The 19,661-nt window shown below is 39.6% G+C and overlaps 2 protein-coding genes across 5 annotated transcripts in view; one reads left to right on the top strand and one right to left on the bottom strand.

Annotated features, from left to right (window-relative positions):
• tmem41ab (transmembrane protein 41ab) overlaps positions 1-19,661 on the bottom strand; it is a 519,270-nt gene that overhangs the window by 261,841 nt on the left and 237,768 nt on the right. The window lies entirely within an intron of this gene.
• dachc (dachshund c) overlaps positions 1-19,661 on the top strand; it is a 117,064-nt gene that overhangs the window by 42,834 nt on the left and 54,569 nt on the right. For all 4 annotated transcript variants that reach the window (XM_022674613.2, XM_022674614.2, XM_022674615.2 and 1 more), the window contains exons 2-3: positions 5,697-5,812; positions 12,578-12,703. In XM_022674613.2, the coding sequence (XP_022530334.2) occupies positions 5,697-5,812; positions 12,578-12,703 (242 nt within the window). The remainder of the gene's footprint in view (positions 1-5,696; positions 5,813-12,577; positions 12,704-19,661) is intronic.

The following is a 19,661-nucleotide window of genomic DNA, read 5'->3' as shown; positions in this document are numbered from 1 at the left end:
GGACTGAAATTCATTGCCTTCATTTCTTAAAGTATTTATTTCTTTACTAAGTTGAGATTTAAGAGTAGTTCTTGCCATAATATGATAAGATAACAGTAAAACATTATTCAAATAGAGCTATTATTCACTGTATACCTGTAACTCTACCTCTTCACAACTTCACAACTGATGCTCTCAAACACTTTATTAAGAGACAAGAAATTCAAGTAATTCACTCTTGACGAGTTCAGCACAGCTGTTAACTGAAAGCATCGTAAAGCAAGAGGTGCTACTTTGAAAAATGTAAAATATAAAGCATATTCTGTTTTTTTAACATTTTTTTCGTTTACTGAATAATTCAGTAGGATTTTCTACATAGTTTGGATTAATTTAGTTTTAATCTACAATGTAGAACATTTTAAAATAAAGAAAAACTGGTAGTGTTTATTGTATATTTGTGCTTTTTTTAACGTTACCTTGTTGTCCAAACTGAGATACAGCAAATCCAGTGCTCTGTGTGTGTGCGAAAGACAGAGTGTGTGTGTGTGTGTGTGTGTGTGTGTGTGTGTGTGTGTGTGTGTGTGTGTGTGTGTGTGTGTGTGTGTGTGTGTGTGTGTGAGTGTATTGTATGCATTTTTCAGTCAGGGTGTCTAGACAGTGACGGCACACGCTCTGTGTTCACACGCTTTCTGGGAAACTTAAACGTGTCTTTGAAATCGAGCCCAAAGCTTTTTAGATTCTCTTGCTTAAATTATAGTTTTGCACATATTGGCTGGATTCTCTCAGTCAGCTTCATGAGGTAGAATCATCTGGAATTCAGGCTTTCAGTTAACAGCTGGGCTCAGAAGTTAATTACTTGAATTTCTTGCCTCTTAATATTAATGTTTGAGAGCATCACTTGTAAAGTTCTGAAGAGGTAGAGTTGATATTGAGTAAATAACCCTATTTAAAGAAAAGAAAAAATACTTTGAAATTTTGAAAGCATCCTCAAGTGCAGTCACAAAGATTTTCAGAAATTTTATGATGGAACCGGCATTCATCAGGGGTGCCTTTTTCAGATGGCATGTTTTAGTTCCTTTCAAAGACGCTCAATAGGATTTAGTTCAAAGCTCCCTTCAGAATAGTCCAAAGTTTTCCTTTTAGCCATTCTTGGGTGTTTTTAGCTGTGTGTTTTTGGGTCATTGTCCTGTTGCAAGACCCAAGACCTGAAACTCAGACCAAGCTTTCTGACACTGGGCAGCACATTTCTCTCTAGAATCCTTTGATGGCGAGAACTACTAGGTAACATGTAAGTAAAGAAAATATACTTTGAAACTTTTAAAGGATTCTCAAGTGCAGTTACAAAGACCATCAGAAATTTTATGATGGAACTGGCACTCATCAGGGGTTCCTTTTCTGGACGGCATGTTTCAGTTCCTTTCAAAAATGCTCAATAGGATTTAGTTCAAGGCTCACTTCAGAATAGTCCAAAGTTTTCCTCTTAGTCATTCTTGGGTGTTTTTAGCTGTGTGTTTTTGGGTCATTGTCCTGTTGACCCAAGACTGCTGTCCAATGGAAAACACTTATCTCTAAAACAGCAACTTTACAGGAGAGAGAAAAAAACTTGTAAACTTTGAATGGAAGTCAATGTGAAAAGAGTTTATTTTAGGTCATTTTGAAGAGTTTCTATTGGTCCGTTCATCTAGAAATTTTGGCACAGTGTAAGGGACAGTTTGTCTGTTCAAATTATGTAATAAACTAAAAATCGACAAAAATGGAGATTTTTCTGGCAATGGACTTCCCATCTGTACCTGTACGTACTGAACTGTACTGCTTATAACAGCACACACACACACACACACGGGTGTACTGTAGAGCTAGCTGTGGATGAGGCGAGGTGAAGCTAAAGCTGTCATAATTCCGCTCAGCCCATAAAGGTCACTCGCTGCGATAATTAAAAAAAATCGCTGTGTTGTTCATTTATTTACTCTCTGCGGCAGACGGATAAAGAAACGGAACAATTAGGGAATGGAGAGAGGGAGATTTTCAAAGGGCAAACGGTGAGTTTAATATTTTATGAGGGTTGATTGGCGCTGGCGTGGGGAGGAGGGAGGGGAAGGGGCGAGCGGAGGAAGCGTAAACCGCAGAGGTGTTCTATACTATATTATACACACCAGCGCTCACAACCGTGTAGAGGATAGATCTAAACAAGGTCCACGACACGAGTACTGCTGCACAATATAGAACAAATCTAAAGAAAATTATTTAAATAAACTAAATAAAACTTTATAATGTTATTTATAAGAAATATAAAATACAGTATCTGTAAAATACTAGCTTTAAATGTTGAACTACAGTAGGTTTAAGTCTTAGATAATGCTATAAAAGCTAAGTGGTGGTGATTAGGGTGTTAGTAGAGTGTTGGTACAGTGAGTGTATCAGACCCTCAAAATGCGCACTCTCTCCGCTTTTAGACACTTTGGCCCATTTTTCTGCGCTAAAACTGCGCACTCTTTTCGCTTTTAGACTCTTCGTCCCGTTTTTTCTGCCCAAAACTGCGCACTCTCTCTGCTTTTACACTCTTTTGCCCCATTTTTCTTTGCTAGAAATGCGCACTCTCTCCGCTTTTAGACTCTTTGGCCCGTTTTTCTGCGCAAAACTGCGCACTCTCTCCGCTTTTAAACTCTTTGGACCGTTTTTCTGCACTAAAACTGTGCACTCTCTCTGCTTTTAGATTCTTTGGCCCGTTTTTCCTGCGCAAAACTGCGCACTCTCTCCGCTTTTAGACTCTTCGTGCCGTTTTTTCTGCGCTAGAAATGTGCACTCTCTCCGCTTTTAAACTCTTTGGACCGTTTTTCTGCACTAAAACTGTGCACTCTCTCTGCTTTTAGATTCTTTGGCCCGTTTTTCCTGAGCAAAACTGCGCACTCTCTCCGCTTTTAGAATCTTTGGCCCGTTTTTCTTTGCTAGAAATGTGCACTCTCTCCGCTTTTAGACTCTTTGGCCCGTTTTTTTGCGCTAGAAATGCGCACTCTTTTCGCTTTTAGACTCTTTGGCTCGTTTCTGACACCTAGCGTTCAAACTTTGAATCTCACATTATAAAAACCTGCTTAACAGCGGGCCAACTTTCATTCTATTTCTAAAATACCCGCTTAAAAAAAGGAAACGGGCTGCAAATGGCCCGCGGCCCGTAGTTTGGACACCCCTGGTGTAGAGGATAGATCTATACAAGGTCCACGACACAAGTACTGCTGCAAAATATAGAACAAAACTAAAAAAAATGATTGAAATCAACTAAATAAAACTTTATAATGTAATTTATAGAATATGTAAAATAAAGTATCTGTAAAATACTAGCTTTAAATCTTAAACTACAGTAGGTTTAAGTGTTAGATACTGCTATAAAAGCTAAATGGTGGTGATTAGTGTTTTGTAGTAGTGTGTGTTGTGTTGTTAAATTCAGTGTATCAGACACTGCAGCAGTGCTGCTGGAGTTTTTAAACACCTCAGTGTCCACTAGGGATGTGCTGTATCGCATCATTCACTTGCCTTCATCAAACGCCGACTGAATATTCATCTTTTCTAACAGTTCTCAAATTAACCATAAAAATTTAAATCTACCAGGGGTTTAAACATGATCAAGCTTGATGTATCTCTTGGATCCTGATCTCTACAAACTAGCTCTGGATATTTTAAAGTAAAAAAACAAGCACTGAAGCACTGTTGTTGTAAGTCGCTCTGGATAAGGGCGTCTGCTAAATACCTTAAATGTAAATGCTAATATTGTTTGATGAGCTTGAAGTTCATCTTTAATCTCTTTTGAAGTTTTTCTGGGACTACACTCTGTGCTTATACAGTAGAACTACAAAAGCGTTAACGTACAGACTGAAGCTGAGCTGAGCTGTTTAGTATTTTCTACAGTATCTACAGTAACTAGAGGCTAAATAAGAGGTAAACAAATTAGGTGTAAGAGTGTAAAAGTGTGACGTGGGTCTATAAATGACTTGCAACTTTCAAACAAGTCGTTAAAAGTATCAGAGCCGCGTAACAATGAAGAGAAGGAGGTCTCGGGTGGTGCCAGCTCGCGGTGGCACCGCCGACGTGCAGCTAATTAGGCGAACGTGAGGAACATGACAGGAAATCCAGGTTAGCGGGGATGTTTGTGTGTGTTGAGTTTTAGCATATGTAAACTGGAATCGGGATGGAGCCCGCACACGGGCGCGTGCGGAGGAGCAGGTAACGAGGCACATGCCCTGAATTATTCATGAGGAAAAAACGGCTGATTGTGGAAAAGGGAGATGAGGCTACTGTGTGATCTAATTACTGGCAGGGGAGAGAGAGAGAGAGAGAGAGAGAGAGAGGAAAAGAAGAGTAGAGAATGTCCTTGAGAGCATTTAATCATGATTATTGTGCTTTTAGTGTTGTATACACTCATGTATACGTCAAATAAATGCAGTAGTTGCACCAAGAAGGAGGTGTCGGGTTGCAATGATCATATTTATTGAGCTACACATACAAAAAAATAGTACATAACACATGCGTAACACAATGCACATTGAAACCAGTGCTGGGCATTGGTGTGGTGCAGTGGATAACACCACCGCCTGCCAGTAAGCTACCATGTGGGAGACTGGGGTTTAATTCCAGGTCATTGGTTCAACTCTGTAACAGGAATAACCATGTAAGTCACTTTTAAGCATCAGCTAAATGTATGATGTAATGTAAAATCTTATCGGTGTCTTGGAGTTGTAGAGGTTCCTAATTACTGCCGTCCTGCAGTAATTGTTGATAGTTAAATGTTAAGTATGTGGAAGAGCATGGTCCTGTTGAAATGGTGCACTGTTGTAGTTCATGAGTGTAAAAGTAGGCTGTAGTGAAAACCAAGATTACACCCTGATGCTCATGCTATCTTATACCCCGCCAGCATTCAAGTTTCACAGTGTGTTCAGGTAAATTTCTGGTGTATTGCTATCTTTCTTGGCAACAGAAAACACAGGTGCACCACTGACTGAATACAAACTATACAGACGTCACTTCACTCTTTTGTTTCTTTGGTTTTACTATGTGCGAATGAGTTACTGAGCTCTGAGTTTCCTCTTCTGAAGTCTCCAATGCTCCACCAGCTGCTCGTGTTCAGAGAAACTGAGCAAGATCCTCTTTTAGAAGCTGTAGAATGAATATACAGTATTAGGTTTAGCAGGAATGGTCCATCCAGCACCATTTTTATCCCTTCTCCACTCAGAAATGATTCTGCGTTCAGTTTAGAAACAAAATAATGCGCACTGCCACTTTAAAACAGCAATCCGCCAAAGCCACAGTGCTCCTGGCTCTTAAAGGGAATGGCAGGTGAAGCACTGTTTGGCTTCTGGCACATTACATCCAAAACACAGCCACATTAATTAAGATAAAATAGTTAATGCCATCAAAGTTGAATGGTTGATGGCTCCCCCATGGAAAAAGGCGCTAAAATTGGACCCTAAAAGTGATCTGGCACTCTTTGACGATGTACCATTGTGTGTATAGGTATGTGTGTGTGTGTGTGTGTGTGTGGTAAATGAATAGACGTACTCTATACTCTACAGAGTCTACTACAGGTTCTCTCTCTCTCTGTAGTGTATTGAGATGTTCCGGCCTTTGATACACCCGATACCTTTTGTCCCTGAAGCACAATAGTCTCAAATCTCACTCATATTCAGCACAGCCGATTCATCCAGCGCTTTTCTCTTCTGTTCCTTCAGCTCCAGACCCGGACGACCCCCCAAAAGAACCCAGAGCGTGACGTCACCCGACAGCCCCCACGTCCTGCCCCACTCCGTCTCTGGACTCATGTCTTCTGGGATGATGTCTCACACAGGTAAGGAAAGGACCAACTTGAAATGTATACAATAATCACCTTCAAAAAACAATAAACAATAAATAAAAGCCTTTAAAAACCCTCTTTTATCAGACTTTATTCAATGGAAAAAAAAAGAACCTATCAAGCAACAGTGCTTGTGAATATATCTACTCTAATTGACGTGGTGGTCTGGAAGGTCACCAGTCAGACGTTTATTGAAACCTTGGCAACAAAGGTACGCAATACATACACTTGAAAAGCAGCAGCATTCTCTGGTGAGAATGGGTAATTGCACAGAGCATGTGGAGGAATCATTTTAAACTTTCACAGAGGATGAATCCGATTCCAGGTTATGTACAGTCAGCGAGAGAGAGAGATAGAGAAAGAGAGAGAGAGAGAGAGAGATAGAGCTCTCAGTCAGAAACTTCACTCCTTTTTTTTACTATGAGTAAATGAACTACTGAGTTTCCTCTTCTGAAGTCTCCATTGCTCCACCAGCCGTTCGCATTCAGTGAAACTGAGCCGGCAATATTTATGTTTCGATTTTGTGAGAAATGTTGTTTGTAGGTAGAAGAATAAAGTTAGTAGAATAAAACAGCAATGTTCATTTTACGCAAACATATATCTATAAATAGCAAAATCAGAGAAACTGATTCAGAAACTGATTCATAAACTGATGTGGCCTCTTACTTTATTATAAATGTAACCCTTACATAATAATTTGTAAGATCTTTTTCTTGGAAATAACCATTAAACATGGGGATGGATCTTGTGATAGTTATACATAGAACCATTTTCTTCCCTTATAAACCCTAAAATAACCAATTTTTAAGAGTTAATCACGGCACCAGATGGACAGATTACCTGGCAACCAATATATATGCAACCTATATGAAAAAAAAATGGTTGCATGAGTTTCAAGTTCAACTTATTCCAAATTACTACTTTATTAAACTAACATAAAACATCAGCTGATAGGCTGACAACTCTATTTAAAATCCGCAAAGTTATAGTTATCGTAACTCATTTTTTAATATTTTTTATAGTTTATATTTTTTGTCAAAGCAAAAGATTCTAAAAGTTCTATATCGTATTCAATAACGGTTTATTTTGACTCATCATTTCCTTTTTGCTGCTATTTAGAACTTTCTTTAACCACCTACAAACAGAACATTCAAACTTTTTTTTTTTGTCGATTTTTAGTTTAGTACAAATGTTGAACAGACAAACTGTCCCCTACACTGTGCCAAAATTTCTTGATGAATGGACCAATAGAAACTCTTCAAAATTACCTGAAATAAACTCTTTTTACATTGACTTCCATTAAAAGTTTACAAGGTTTTTTCTCTCTCCTGTAAAAATGCTGTTTTGGAGATAAGTGTTTTTTCATTGGACAGAGACGATATGGTTATTTGGGTTGTCATATTTTATATACTACATAGCACCACTGTTTTTTCAGTAGAGAACCCTTAAAGAACCCGTGTTTAGTGCTGCATCAGGAAACCTTGCCCCCGGTTCTGTTCGGATCCTCCTTCACACAGCCGGAGGTGAGCTGGTCTCCGGGCTGAGTGTAATCCCTTTTAATTACGACACGAGACAAAGGTCAGGCGAGCCGCGGCGGTGCAGCGAGGCTCCGGGCCAGCGTGCGCTGTCGCCGCGTAAACAGCAGCCGGGGGGCTCGCACCAGCAACACAACAAATATCTCTCATTTCAGCTAATTAGATTAAAAAGCCCACTCGTAGCGCTCTAAACGAGTGTTTGCTCTAATACGACTGATACACCCGCGCCCCTGAGCCTGTAACATACCTGCCAGCAATACAGAAATAACCATCAAACCAGCAACAAATCATCAGCAGCTGTTCTATTATAGCTCAGTTAGATTCCAGCTGAACTATAGAGCTTAGATTCGGCCTAAAAAACGTCCAGCCTGACCTGACTCGACCTGCCTTGTAAACGAAAAGCTCGATTTTTGCAAGTAGAGCGTTGAAACGGAGCTTTTTAAAATCGTGATCTATTCAGAATGTTGTTATTTAACATTGCAACACTGAAGAAGCATAGACCTATTATTTTAAAACAAATGGGGCTAAGCGCTGCAACTATGATCAAGAGATCACTGATTAGAATCCTGGTCATGCAGCTTGCCATCAGCTGCCGGAGCCCTGAGAGAGAACAATTGGCCTTGCTCTCTCTTTGGGTGGGTAGATGGCGCTCTTTCCCCTCATCACTCCAAAGGGTGATGTTGACTGACGGGCATGGTGGTATGGAAGTAATGTGTGTTTAGGTATCTTGGCAGTGGGAAACACAGGCACTCCACTGATTACTGAAAACCACCTTCACAGACTTCCACAGTCAGACGTTCATTGCTATCAAGGCACAAATCCATTGCACATGCCTGTTGGCAGCTATGCTAACTTTAACATCCATAATATACAGAATGAATGAGTGTAAACCAGCAGGTCAGTTTCCTCTGTTGAGAAGCATTGGACACATCCAGGTAGCTGCGCTGCTAAAATAGCAATCTGCCAAAGTCAGAGCTCACCTGGCTCTTAACGGGAATGGCAAATGATACACTGATTGGTTTATTTCACATTACGCCCAAAGTACACCCATGATTATTTAAGAAAATTGGAACATGCCTTATGTGTGTTTCTTTGCCCATCATTACAATAGACACACCAACTATGCAAATGAAAGGTTGCAGGGACCAATGGGAAAGCTGTGAACTTGAGCTCACAATTATACGTTCATTTAACACATGTTAGGCATTAATGCAGGAACACAAAGTATCTTGAGATCTTAGAGTAATATATGCTTTCTTTTCAAGATGACATTTCCATGCATTTATATTCTATTTGTCTGCAGTCCTGACCTGTCCTCAGTATTTTTTTACATTTTAAATTTAATAGTGAAGACTATATTAAAGATATACAGGAACACATGCTGGATTATTCAATAAATAAAGTGTTTAACAAACCAGAATAGGCTTTCTACTTTAGATTCTTCTAAATAAGCGTCACATTTATCTTTGAGGACAGATCTGCACACTCTCTGTGAGATTTTAATCTCAGTGTCTTCATGAGGGAGAGTCACCTGGAATAGTTTTCTCAGCATCTTGAAGGAAGGAGTTCCTGGAGGTGCTGATGAACAATAGCTGCTGCTGCTTTTCCTTTAGGCTGTGAAGCTCCAGCTCCTCCCAATTAAATCACCTCAAATCACCATCTCAGTTCATCAGGTTTAGATCAGGGGATTAATGTGGAGGACTAACACTATTTTTTCACTGTTTACTATCTAATTTAATTTAATACGTGTCCCTTAATTGTTTTCTTGTCTTTAATATTAATCTACAAAGTAAACACTAAATTAAACAATGAATTAGAAGGTGTGCCCAAACTTCTAAATGGTAGTGTATGCTGATAAATTAAATTAGATACAATATCTCAGGTTTATACTACATGCAATCAAATAAAAGTCAAAGTAAATTTATGAACTCTAAAAACTCTAATTTCATCCCAAGTATGTTAGTGTTAATGTAACTGACTCCCATTGAAATACATGGAGATGAACACTATTGAATGCAGCGGCACCTTTCTTTTTACCAGCATAGTATTTGCTGTGCATCGACATCTGAGCCGCCCTTGGCTTGCTTTTGTGTTTGTTTAAATGTGTGTGTGTGTGCGTCAGTGTGTGTGTGTGTGTGTGTGTGAAAACTCTCTCTCTCTCAATCTGCTCCTTTCTTCCCCCCCCAGTCCTCAAAGCGAGCCCTAGAAAGTGTGTAGCCTGTGCATTTGTACTCGTTTAGAAAGAGTGTGTGTACGAGTGTGTGTGTGTGTGTACAAGAGTGTGTGTGTGTGTGTGTGCTGGTGAATCCATAGTGCAGGCAGCCTCAAGTTTTCTTTTATCTTCAGCAGAGGTCACACTATCAATGTCAGCTATGGAGATGGGAACTCAAAGGCCTCCGGGGAGATGGAGGGAGGGAAAGAGAGAGAGAGAGAGAGTAAAAGAGAGAGAGAGAGAGAGGACAGTTTTTTCTTCTCCGAGTGGCTTGAAAAGAGAGAAAGAGGAGCGCTTTGATATCGTCCTCTCTGCTGGCTGAATGGGGGCCTTGGCTTTCATGCTCTGATCTTGACATTTTGTGAAAGCATTTGGAGAGCAACCGAGAGAAAACACTCTCTCTCACACACACACACACACACACACTCACATAGATACACACACACATAGACACAGTGCTGCCAATTACCTCATACTTGCACAATAAACTGTAGCCAATCTCCGCGAGTGTAAATGCCAGCCAGCTAAAGTAGCAGAACTCTGGGCCGGGTTTGAGTCTCGGTTTGGTCTACAGAACGGTGTCTCCTCCCCGTGGAGCTCTCGCCTCCCCGGAGAGTCTGGAAACGTGTTTTTATTAAGTAGATACGTTAAATAATCCGTTATGCTCCATACTCGCTGATTACGCTTCTTCTAAACTTGCTGGTTTAGATGTCCTGCTTCTTAAAACGTCACTTTCCAAGGCTTGGAAATCTTGGTTCAGGACTCAGGATCCATTTCTAGTGTTCACACTATATATATATATATAAAAATTAAGAGACCGCTCTAAAAAAAGGAGAAATCGCTGAAATAATTTCTCTAAAAAATGAAAAATTGCTGAGATTACAAAAAATCTTTCAGGTCTCAAATAATTGCAAAGAAAACAAGTTTATATTCATAAAGTTTTAAGAGTCCAGAAATCAATATTTGGTGGAATAACCCTGGTTTTTAATCACAATTTTCATCCATCTGGGCATCATGTTCTCCTCCTCCAGTCTTACACACTGCTTTTGGATACATTTTTGCTACACACTCCTGGTGTAAACATTCAAGCTGTTCAGGTTGGTTTGATGGTTTGTGATCATCTATCTTAATCTTGATTATATTCCAGAGGTTTTTAATTTGGTAAAATCAAAGAAACTCATCGTTTTTAACTGCTCTCTTATTTTTTCCCGAGCTGTATGTATATGCATTACTTTTGAAAACAAACAAAAAGCAGATATTAATGAACGGACTGTGATTCTTTTATAGTTGTAGCCTGTTTAATTTTTTGCATAGTCAGTTTTGTTGAAATTGAAAAGAGCAAATAAAAGCAAAATCCTGCCATTCCCTCTAAGAGGCAGGTGAGCTCTGACTTTGGCGCATTCGTATCTTAACAGAGCAATGCTTTTGAAATGCGTGTTCACTCTGTAAAGATACACTAGCAGCTTATTTAAGGGAACAGTAATGTCATTTTATTCTTTATTCTGTTTATTGTTGAGTTAAACGTCGGGTTTAAGCTCTGCAGTGCGTCCGTGTGTGTGTGTGTGTGTGTGTAACGAGTGGGAGTTTATACGTGGTGGGAGCATCTATAGGAATGGACTCTGATGATTGACTGTTGTCAGGGTTTTAATCAGTCAGTGGAGCTCCTGTGTTTTCAACCTCCAAAATACTGTAGCAACACACCAAAAATGTACCTGAACACACCTCACTTCCAGACCATCACGCCTCATATCGTCAGTGTAGATTTATTCCTAAACTCTGACGCTATTTTAACAGCGCGGGCGCAACATAAAAATAGACTGTTGACGGGGTGTAAGATAGCAATGAGCGTTGCGACGCACTTTACGCGGAGTGTGTGAAAGGATGCATAGTGTTGTATTTTTGGGGAATTATTATAAAAGCAGTGATTGGATGCTTTTTGCTGGTAAGTAAAGAAACAGTGAGGGAGGGATGGAGGGAGCTGAGTCTATAGTCCTGTACTCAGCATCATCTTTCAGTGCAGTGAAGGGATGCTAATCTGAGCCTAATTGAATTACGCTGTAACACCGAGGATACACACACACACACACACACACACACCGGGGCAAAGTCAGTGTGTGTTAGCTGAGGCTTGTGACGTTGGGCAGGTGCCTGACAGCATGAATGCTAATCAGTAGATTGTGATGGAAAGAGAGGGGGGCCATGCAGCCCTTATCCAGCCCACCCTGAGTCCAGCATCCTTCATACGTCACTGATAAAGCAACACTGATCTCAGAGCAGTATTTGACAGCGTGCTGCCTAGACTGTTTTATTTAAAATCTTCTGAATGTGCTGTTAGATATGAGTTTTAAGTTTTAAACCGTATACAGAAGCCTAAACTTCAGTTCTTCACTCAAATTCATAACTGAATTATTTATTTAAAAAAATACTTTATAATAAGTGCCTTTAATAACTGTGTAGATATTGTTTAAAGTGGCACTAAACTCCCTGATTTTAGCTGACTCCACACTCGGCTCAAATTTGAAAAAGGCTAAAAAATAGGAGGGGTAGTTTGGGAGCAGCACTGCTGGGTGATGTATGGGTTTAGAGGTGGGGGCAGGAAGGAGAGCTGATTGGCTGAGCTGCAGCAGCAGCATCCACACCTATAGCTCAGTTAAACCTGAGAGGTAGCAGTGCTGCAGAGGTGGACATTACCACAGTAAAAGTGTTTTTTAAAGGTTAGGAAATGTTTATAATAATTGTAAGCAGAACTGGTGTGATTTATGACTGCAAAAGAACACATTTCAGCTATTAATAAAAAAAAAAATATATATATATATATGGTTTAGGGTTTTGTGGCTCTTTACGTAATACATCAACAATCGTAGCTTGAGTGTCACAGACTATTGAAGCGTATTAATGCTGACCATGTGCATCCCTTCATGACCACAGTTTAGATAGATCTAGTTAGCTATATCTGTTTAAAAATTTCCTGGACATACATTTAATCATGCTCTCTCTCTCTCTCTCTCTCAGGTCTAACAGCTGCCACTCTAGCAGAAGCCATGAAGAAGAAGATTAAAATGGAGGTGTTGAACAGCTACCACAGCAGTAACAACCATGGTGCAGACTCTGAGAATGGAGACATCAACTCCAGTATGGGTGAGTCTCAGAAAATAAATTCATGCTTGGGCAAGTCATGTACACTATTTTTCTATTTTTAAATTCTTCAAAGTAGCTCGTCTTGCTTAGATGACAGCTTTGCATATCACAAATGAATTTTCTCTGGAATTCAGGCTTTCAGTTAACAGCTGTGCTAAACTCGTCAAGAGTTAATTACTTAAATTGCTTGTCTCAATTGTAAAGTAGTGAAGAGGTAGAGTTACAGGTATACAGTGAACAATAGCTCTATTTGATTAATGTTCTAATCCAGATTATGAGAAGCAACAACTACTCAACTAAATAAAGAAAATAATACTTCGAGACACAAAGATCAATCAATTCGAAACTTTTTAAGAACTTTCAAGAAAGTATCTTCAAGTGCAGTCACCGCAAAGACCATATAAAACATTATGATGAAACTGGCTCTCATCAGTCCATCTCCGCTATGTAGTGCACTTCTTAGGTCGTAAAAAGCAGTAATTCCACCCAAACAGTACATGTCCTGTCTGATTTAAAATCAGTTTAAAATATCCATTGATTAAACAATTCTCTTTTTTGCATGCCTTTACTTACAACAGTAAACTGATTTAGGTTTTTATTACTAGTAAAACATGTTGGGTGTACAATGTGATTTGAGACAGTGCTCAGAAAGAGTTTTAAAAACTCCAAAAACTTTGCTATAGTAACGACAGGAAAAGTAGACCTAGTGCGTCTCGAAATATGCAAAAGTGCAAAAAAAAAATGCATGTACTAATTCTCTTAATTTATCATGGTCATTTACTAGAACAGCAAAGTTTTTTTATTTAGTATTTTGTTTATTGTTGATGCAAAGTGGGGCTAGCTACCACTTTACATTGACTGTTGATGGTTGACTGTTGTCAGGGTTTTAATCAGTCAGTGGTGCACCTGTGTTTTGCGTTTACAAGATAGAAATGCACCAGCAATGTATCAGTGCAGGGTATAATTAAGGGGTCTAGAAATGCCTTTTGTTGCTTCTTTTAGACCCACACTAAGCCAGACTTACCTAAAACAGACGTATCATATCCATCTATCTCTTATCCTTGCCTCTTTCTGCTTTCTTCCCTGTTTTTATTCCTCCCTCGTGGCTCTGGTGGTACATATGCGAGGTGTTTATTTTTGTGTTCAGTCTCCGCCCCACTTGCCCACCTGTTATTCATTGTTCACACCTGTGTCTAGTCAGTGACCCCTCCCTCTCCAGGTGTTTCCAGTGCTGTGTTTAGTTAAACTCGCCCTCACGTTTCCTTCTTCCTCGTCAGATGTTATGTCTGAGATTGGGGTGATTACCGTGGCTACACTTGTATCAGCCTGTGCCTTTTGTTCCTGCGTTGTTTCTGTATAGAGGTATTTTTGCTGATCAGCCATAACATTAAAACCATCTGCTAAGTATTGAATCGGTCCCATTTATGGCACCTAAATAGCTTTGATCTGGTATATAAATATAAAGATCATCACCCAAGACCTTTGGAGATGTTCTGTTTTACAGTACAGGGCAAACAGACTAACATTTGCAGAAGAAAAAAATCTCCAAAAAACTCAGTGATGGTTTGGAGAGCCATGTCATCTGCTGGTGTTGATCCACTGTGCTATATCAAAATCATAAAGCCCTTCCTGCTTCACTCTGCTGACTACTTTTATGGATTTCATTTTCCAGCAGGACTTGGCACACTGCCCACACTGCCAACAGAACCAATTGGTCTTATATGATATCATAATTTTCTGAGACACTGATTTTTGTGTTTTCATTGGCTGTAATTCAATGTTTATAAATGTTTTACAAAGCCTATATGTATCATGCTTTTAAATAAATGTAGCCAGCATTTCATTAGGACTGTTCTTTAAAAAAAACGAATTAGTTAATTTAATTAACCACAACAATATTCTGAGTTTAACTGGGATAAATCTCATTTGTTCTTCTTAAGATGCAAGTTGTTATAGTGGATAATGTAACGTATGCTAAAAAAAAAAATCAGCAGTGAACGCTGCACATACTGCTGCGGTCAGTGTGTAAACAGCATGGAGCAGCAGCAGAAACAGCATTTGTTTATAGCAGTATGTGATTTGGATAATAAATCAGATTAAACTGTGCCTAATCAGCAGTTTAGCTCAATTAAAAAGAAGTATAAGTATATGATAGCTGGGTCAGATCGTTAGGTAGGGCAGATTATGGCAGAAGTGGGGTCAAACATTGTGGAATAATATATCCTAATATTTAAGAAGTTTAAGAAAACTTTAAAAGATATTAAAAATACCCATAGATCTTTAATATCTTTGATAGACCAGAGCCTGTAATCATATGGATTTCCCAAACAAGATCTCCAAAGTCACAGAAGATACTGACGTTCATATTATTAGATCGGTGCTCCTCTCTGGCAGCATCTATTATTGCATTCAATTAAAGCTGAAGAGAGGAGAAAAGGTGGGGCGAGGAGAGGGTCCTCAGAGGCGGCCCTTATTCTCCACAAACTCTGATTTGTAAGCAGATTTACGGGAGAAAATGCTCAGAAAATGAGGTCGTAACCTTTACCGGGGGAAAGAATAGAAAAACGGGGGCACGGTGTCACCGCGAGAGGGATAAGTGTGAATAAGATTAGCTGGGTTTTACCCACAGATGCTAATGAGGAGGACAGTTTTTTTATCTTCAGCAGTTTAGAGTGAGGGTAACCTTGAGTGCTGAGGCTTCCTGTAGAATACTAATAATATATAGCGGAGAGAGAGAGAGAGAGAGAGAGAGAGAGAAAGATAGAGACAGAGAGAGAGAGAGGGGTGTGGACGAGGGTCAAGCGGTGCAGAACAGCACTTTTTTTTATTTCTCACTTTATTACTCTCTTTCTGTTTTTTTTCCCGTAATAGTGAATCATGAGGGATTTTTTCATTCATTGTCCGTATTTTTCGGACTATAAGGCTCTCTTAAAACCCTTTAATTTTTTCCAAAAACCGACAGTTACATTACTGTAGTTTCTCCAACACTAAGGCTTGGTGCAGCAGCATTAGCATTAGCCGCTAACCTAACTGCGGTGCTAAGTTTAGAACTGAGTTCAAGCAGAGCTCGGCTACAAATTGTCGTTGTCCAGTGAAAAACAAGTATCTCCATTATTGGTCGATTTTTTAGTTTACAGTCTGACACAACTACCCACCAAGTTTCATTCCTGTGGTCTGATCTTAAATTTTCTTAGATGATGAGTATATACAGTTATATATACAGCTCTGGATTTTACCAAATTCCAGATACCAAGCCATCAAACCAAACTGAACTGCTTATCCAAAAGCAGTGTGTAAGACTGGTGGAGGAGAACATGATGCCAAGATGCATGAAAACTGTGATTAAAAACCAGGGTTATTCCACCAAATATTGATTTATGAAAACGTGAAACTTTATGAATATGAACTTGTTTTCTTTGCATTATTTGAGGTCTGAAAGCTCTGCATCTTTTGTATTATTTCAGCCATTTCTCATTTTTTGCAAATAAATGCTCTAAATGACAATATTTATAAATAGCAAAATCAGAGAAACTGATTCAGAAACTGAATTGGTCTCTTAATTTTTTTTCCAGAGCTGTGTTTTACTCGCCATAGTCAGAAGCCAATCAGCGGAATCTAAGCTTAGTATTTTATTAGCTAATTTGCTCATGCTAATGCTAATGGCTTACAGCATACATTATGTTTATGATTATACTTTTTTGCACATCTTTAGCATCTTTCCACAAAATCCACAGACTTTCTTAGCTTTTGTTTTCACCAGACAGTGAAACCAGGTGAGGAGCAGTTTGCTCTGTGTTCTGTTCTATTCTACTGACCCCACGTTTATTCGGTAGCATGTTTCACTCGTTCCTGAGCTCTGTGAGGCTACGTGAGGCTTGTAGTGCAGCAGCACCGGGCGACAATGTGACAGGGGAACTCTGGCGGCTGCCCAGACTTGATTGGAGCCCTGTTTTTAGCAGCACACCCCCTGCCCTGATTACCAGGATGTGAGCTCATCTCTGGTTAAATAGAGATTCCTAGAACAGCTGTGGCCTGGAGGGCTGTGGACACGGGAAGTGCAGGGACGGCTCTGGACACGGTCACGCCGTCCTGTCAGAGAAGAATGCAGGACGGAAGTGTTGTATTGAGCTGATTGTGAAAGACGCAGCACACGCAGTACAGACAGCTGCGTTTCACCACTGATAACTGAGACAAGATTATAACTGAAGATGATTAATCCAATAAACTGAGACACAGCCCAGACTAATGGCAGCTGATTTTGAGGCAATGCAGCACAAAAGTGAAAGCATTAAGCTTTAAAGTTCTGTACTTTATCACTAATATTACATTTAATTTACTCATTTACTAATTATAATTTATTTATATATTTATAATTAGAGTGAATTACAGGTATTTTTGCTTTTGTGTCCAAATAAATGTCTCTATACTTATAATCACAGTTACCTGATTAAAAAGTTAGTCTGTGCTTAAAATGGTAAGAGAGGAAAAGTGAAGAAAGGAGTAAAAAAAGAAGAAAAGAAGAAATGATAAGAAGAGAATTAGACAAAAGGAAGAGGAGAACAGAAGCGAAAAAAGAAAAGAAGAGAAGAAAACAGAGAAATTTGAGAAGAATAAAGAAGAAAGAGAAGTATGTAAAGAGAAGAAAGGAAAGAAACAAATGAGAAAAGAAAAGAATAGAAGAGAAGTGGCAGGACAGGATGAGACAGGACAAGATAAGACAAGAGAAAGGAAAAGATCAGAAGATCATAAAAGAGAAGAATAGAATAGGGAGGACAAAAAAGAGAAGCGAGGAACGAAATGAGAAGAGAAGAGAAGAAAGGAAAGTAAAGGTAAGAAATGACAAGAGAAAAGAATAGAAGAGAATAGATGAAAGGCAAGAAATGAAAACAGAAGAGAAGAGAGGAAGGAAGTGAAGAGAATAGAAGAAATGAAAAGAGAAATGAAAACAGAAGAGAAGAGAAGAAAGGACAGAAATGAAAAGAGAAGAGAAGAAAAGAAAGGAAAGAAATGACAAGAAAAGATAAGAAAGGAAAGAAATTAAAACAGAACAGAAGAGAAGGTCAGAGAAGAAAAGAGAAGAAAGGAAAGGAAAGAAATTAAAACAAAAGAGAAGAGAAAAGAAGAAATGAGAAGGGAAGAGAAGAAATGAGAAGAGAAGAAAAGAGAAGAAAGGAAATGAAAGAAATTAAAACAAAAGAGAAGAGAAAAGAAGAAATGAGAAGAGAAGAAATGAGAAGAGAAGAGAAGAAAGGAACAGATGACAAAAGTAGAGAAAAAAGGAAAGAAATGAGAAGAGAAAAGAAGAGAAGAGGCAGGACAGGGTGGGATAAGACAAGACGGGAAAGGAAAAGATAAAAAAATAATAAAAGAGAAGAGAAGAGAAGAGGAGAAAAAGCAGGACAGAATGAGATGGGCCAAGGCAGGACAGGTCAAGACGAGACAGAGAAGAGAAGAAAAGAGAAGAGACAAGGCAGGACAGGAAGGGATGGAATGAGACAGGACAAGACAGAATAGGGAGAGACGAGACAAGAGAAAGAAAAAGACCAGAGGATAATGAAGGAGGAGAATAGAGAGCAGAGGAGAAGAAAGGAGGAGTGCAGGTAGAGGTAGAGGAGCAGGCTGTGGCTGAAGTAAGTCCTCCTCACTCAGCTCCATTAGTGCGCTCCTCTCTCGGGCTTCAGGTGACAGATGAGCGGAACGCTCCTCTGAAATGATAATGGGATTTGATGGGGGGAGAAATGGGATTCCTGCAGGATGGAGGGATAATAGGGAAGAAATCAGCTGATAATAGATGAACACTTAATGAAGTTGAACACCCCCCCCCCCCCCCCCGTACTCCTCTCTGATGCCCACCTTCGTTCCATCCCTCCATTAAGGTCCTCCACCATGGGCTCAGAATCAGCAGAATCCTGCTGTATAATGAGGGGTCTCCAGGAGGACGGCGAGGGTGGGGGCGGGGGGGGGGGGTAGGTGGTAGATGTTGGACAGAGCTGGAGCATTAAAGTTAAATTAGTACAGTGTGTCTGAGAGTGCAAACGTTTTCAGACACCAGCTTGTCTGGAGTTTCTTATGAAATCAAGCCTATTAATAGAGTACATTGCTTCAGAAACATTGCCTCTACACTAGTAGCTGGAACATTGCTGTGAGGATTTGATGCTATCAGCCACAAAACATTAGTGAGATCTGATAAAAGTTATAACCTCCTGAGACCTGGACATATGCCTGACATTTTTTACTTTCTCCTTGCTATTTGGGATTACTAGGACCTATAAAAAGTTTAGTATAAAAACTAACCTTTGTCCTTGTACAGGAAGTACAGTGTCCTCATGTTTTTATTAAAAAATAAAAAATTTTTACCTGGCCCATGTTTCTGCCTGAAATGGCTGTAAGAACCTATGGAATAACGCATCAGAGTGTGTGTTAATGTTTTAACATATTTAGCAAAACAAAGATACATATATAAAGAGGTTATATTGAAACAGTCCTCTAGTAGAGTCTTTGGCGTAGGCCCCGTCATCGGCCCAGGTCTTGATTCATCTGGGCTCTGCAGATCCTGTCGTACATTGGAGACAGGGGCGGAGCCAACCCCCGGGCAACCAAACGGGACCAACCTGGAGGCGGTGAGGAAGGAGGAGGGTAAGAACGACCATCAGCGTCTGAAAGGCAGCAAAGGTACTGAATGAGTGATCTTATTTAAAGGCAGAGGGAACAGCTGATTGGATAGGTAATTAGGTGATGTAGCATTGGAGTCTTTAGTAGAACTTTCGCTGCGCTTTCATTGACATAGTGTTGGGCTGTCAAAGAGCCTGTAATGAAGACCAAAGGTCCTCTAGACATAGATTTGTTGGCCGTCCGCACTAAGACACACTGTGAAATCGTTGATATAAATAAAATAAAAGTAATTATAATACACACATGTTCAGCTGGGTTATACTGCATCATTTATACAGTATCAAAT

Source organism: Astyanax mexicanus, chromosome 21, assembly GCF_023375975.1.
Source record: "Astyanax mexicanus isolate ESR-SI-001 chromosome 21, AstMex3_surface, whole genome shotgun sequence".
Lineage (NCBI taxonomy): Eukaryota > Metazoa > Chordata > Actinopteri > Characiformes > Acestrorhamphidae > Astyanax > Astyanax mexicanus.
The sequence above is the reverse complement of the archived record's forward strand: the minus strand, read 5'-3'. Positions and strand labels throughout refer to the sequence as shown.